This window comes from Mycetomoellerius zeteki, unplaced genomic scaffold (genome assembly GCF_001594055.1).
Source record: "Mycetomoellerius zeteki isolate Tzet28-1 unplaced genomic scaffold, Tzet1.0 scaffold106, whole genome shotgun sequence".
In the NCBI taxonomy this organism is placed as follows: Eukaryota; Metazoa; Arthropoda; class Insecta; order Hymenoptera; family Formicidae; genus Mycetomoellerius; species Mycetomoellerius zeteki.
This window is the reverse complement of record NW_017255975.1, coordinates 4716673-4718902: the sequence shown is the minus strand read 5'-3', so window position 1 is coordinate 4718902 and position 2230 is coordinate 4716673. Positions and strand designations below refer to the sequence as shown.

The window sequence follows — 2230 nt, the reverse complement described above, 5'->3', positions numbered from 1 at the left end:
GCCCCCACACACACACACACACACACACACACACACACACACACACACACACACAGGTCAAATGGAGCAGTGGCGTGCGCACTCACACCGGCGCGCATGCACGCGCGAGCATAGGCGACGTCGTTATACAGGGTGTCCGAGAATTAGTGGATAGGTTTCCCTGGAGAAGCGGGAGAAGCTCCAGGATCGATTCTTATTCGCGAAAATGCTCTGAATGCCGATCTTATCCCTAGAGCCGTTATCGTACACACAGAGACACACACACGCAGCTCGAGATAGACAGAACTCTTCCCTGAAATAATCTACGGAGTAAAGAATTCGGGACGTTGCTTGCCATTCAGAATAGACTTTACTCTCGCGAGATTTTCGTATTTTGAATTTTAAGCTGACAGTATTGAAACCACGTATAAAAGTTTAAAAAAGATCAATTAATTCGCATTTAAAAAAAAAATTCATTCCAAGTTTCCCGAAGCAAGTGTTCATTCGTTATTACGGAGCACCTGGTACATGCACATTTACAAGGTGCATACACATACATTCACACGCAGGTTTATAGAATAAGAGGAACTGGTCTGTTTATAACAATACCGCCAACGAGGCCGCGGTCGAACCGCGCGACATCAACGAAACTCTTTCTCTCGAAAGTCCATCGCTCGTCGCAACTCCGCGATCCGGCGGAGCGTTTCGCTCGCAAAACGAACGAGAGGGAATCTCGTGTCACAAACGTAGATACTCACATGTTAATACACGGCCGTGGACCGCATTCGTGGGCAGGAGGACGTTCCGTGGTTGAATGCAGACGTCACGTAGGACCGTCGTCGCGCGGCCGCCGCTCCCGGCCGCTATTCCGCGCGTATTATGCGCGAGAAGGTACGTCACTGACGCTGCGATTCGCCTCTCCCCTGCCTCCCCCGTCGGCGGAGGATATCGTCACTCGTGATACACGGGCGCACACAGGTATCGCCGTTACTACTACAATCACGCACTCCCGAACTCGTTCGCTCGGCCAGGTTCGCGCGACGCGACGCGACGCGACGCGATGCAGCACGACGGACGCGACGGCGGGCGTTCGACAGCCACTCGTTGCTTTTTGTGCCCCCCTCGTAAACCGCCGAGGAAGAGGAGGTCTGTTTTCGTCCGAAGGAAGGACACTCGACAATACGCGGAACTCCGAGGTAAACTGTCGTGGGCTCTCTCACGCGTAGCGTGCGGAATGCGTTCACACGATGCGGTGCACGCGCGCTCTCGCCACGCAGAACGCCGAAAATCCCGGAGCAGATATTGACAAATACCCGGACTCGGCGTCGTGCGACACAGTCGGCTACCGCTAACGGTCCCGCTCGACAGGGCATGCCCAGCGCCCTCGCGCGGCCGCTCCCGCAACTAGTGGTGCCCGGGATCCGCCATTGATAAAATATCGCTTCTATGTTCAAATTAGATTGTAACAGAGAGATTATAATCATTAATTTAATGCACGAATTGATATCAATCTAATACATATTCAATCTATATTAATGTATGATGAAGTGAGATTAATTCCATCACGAATTCATGTAGATTAACTTTAATCTCAATTTAAATAGTCACGAAAATTTTCCCAGAACCGATATCTTGAATAGTGTCCCGTCGATATATCAATAGAACTCCGAGGGTACGGAGATAATTGAAAAACAATGACATTATCGACAATTGATATTTTACGATTATTAAATAATCAAGAGAGAATAACATGCATGTCTAAAAGACATCCAAAAGACGTCTTGAACTAGATTTTAAGGTGCAATTTCATGCAGCGAAGGAAAGCTGGCTTTTTATCCCCACTCCATCAATTTTCGTATACAACGAAGTTACGCTCAAAGTTCGATATTGTTCAACTAATAGAGAACATCGCTCAAATATATGACATGTCATGTCATGTTCATGGAATCGTATGTCTTCCAAGATTAATTTCAAGTTTCGGAACATGTGTAGCAATTTACATTATCGACTACAAATTTTATTTATATATAAAGGGTGGTCGAGGGGATCCCGTTTGCCTACAAATCGATTGCCTACAGTACCATTTGCCTACATCTCATTTGCCTACAAATCGATTGCCTACATGTTCTGTTGCCTACAGATCGATTGCCTACATGTATTATTGCCTACAGTTCGATTGCCTACATGTACTATTGCCTACATGTACTTTTGCCTACATGCATTATTGCCTACAGCTCGATTGCCTACAAGC

At 47.4% G+C, this 2230-nt stretch overlaps 1 protein-coding gene across 1 annotated transcript in view; it reads right to left on the bottom strand.

Moving 5' to 3' along the window:
* trc (Serine/threonine-protein kinase tricornered) overlaps positions 1-1264 on the bottom strand; it is a 157705-nt gene extending 156441 nt beyond the window's left edge. Inside the window, exon 1 of the mRNA XM_018450413.1 lies at positions 738-1264. Coding sequence (XP_018305915.1) covers positions 738-739 — 2 coding nt within the window. The 5' untranslated portion in view covers positions 740-1264. The remainder of the gene's footprint in view (positions 1-737) is intronic.
* Between the last annotated feature and the right edge of the window lie 966 nt (positions 1265-2230).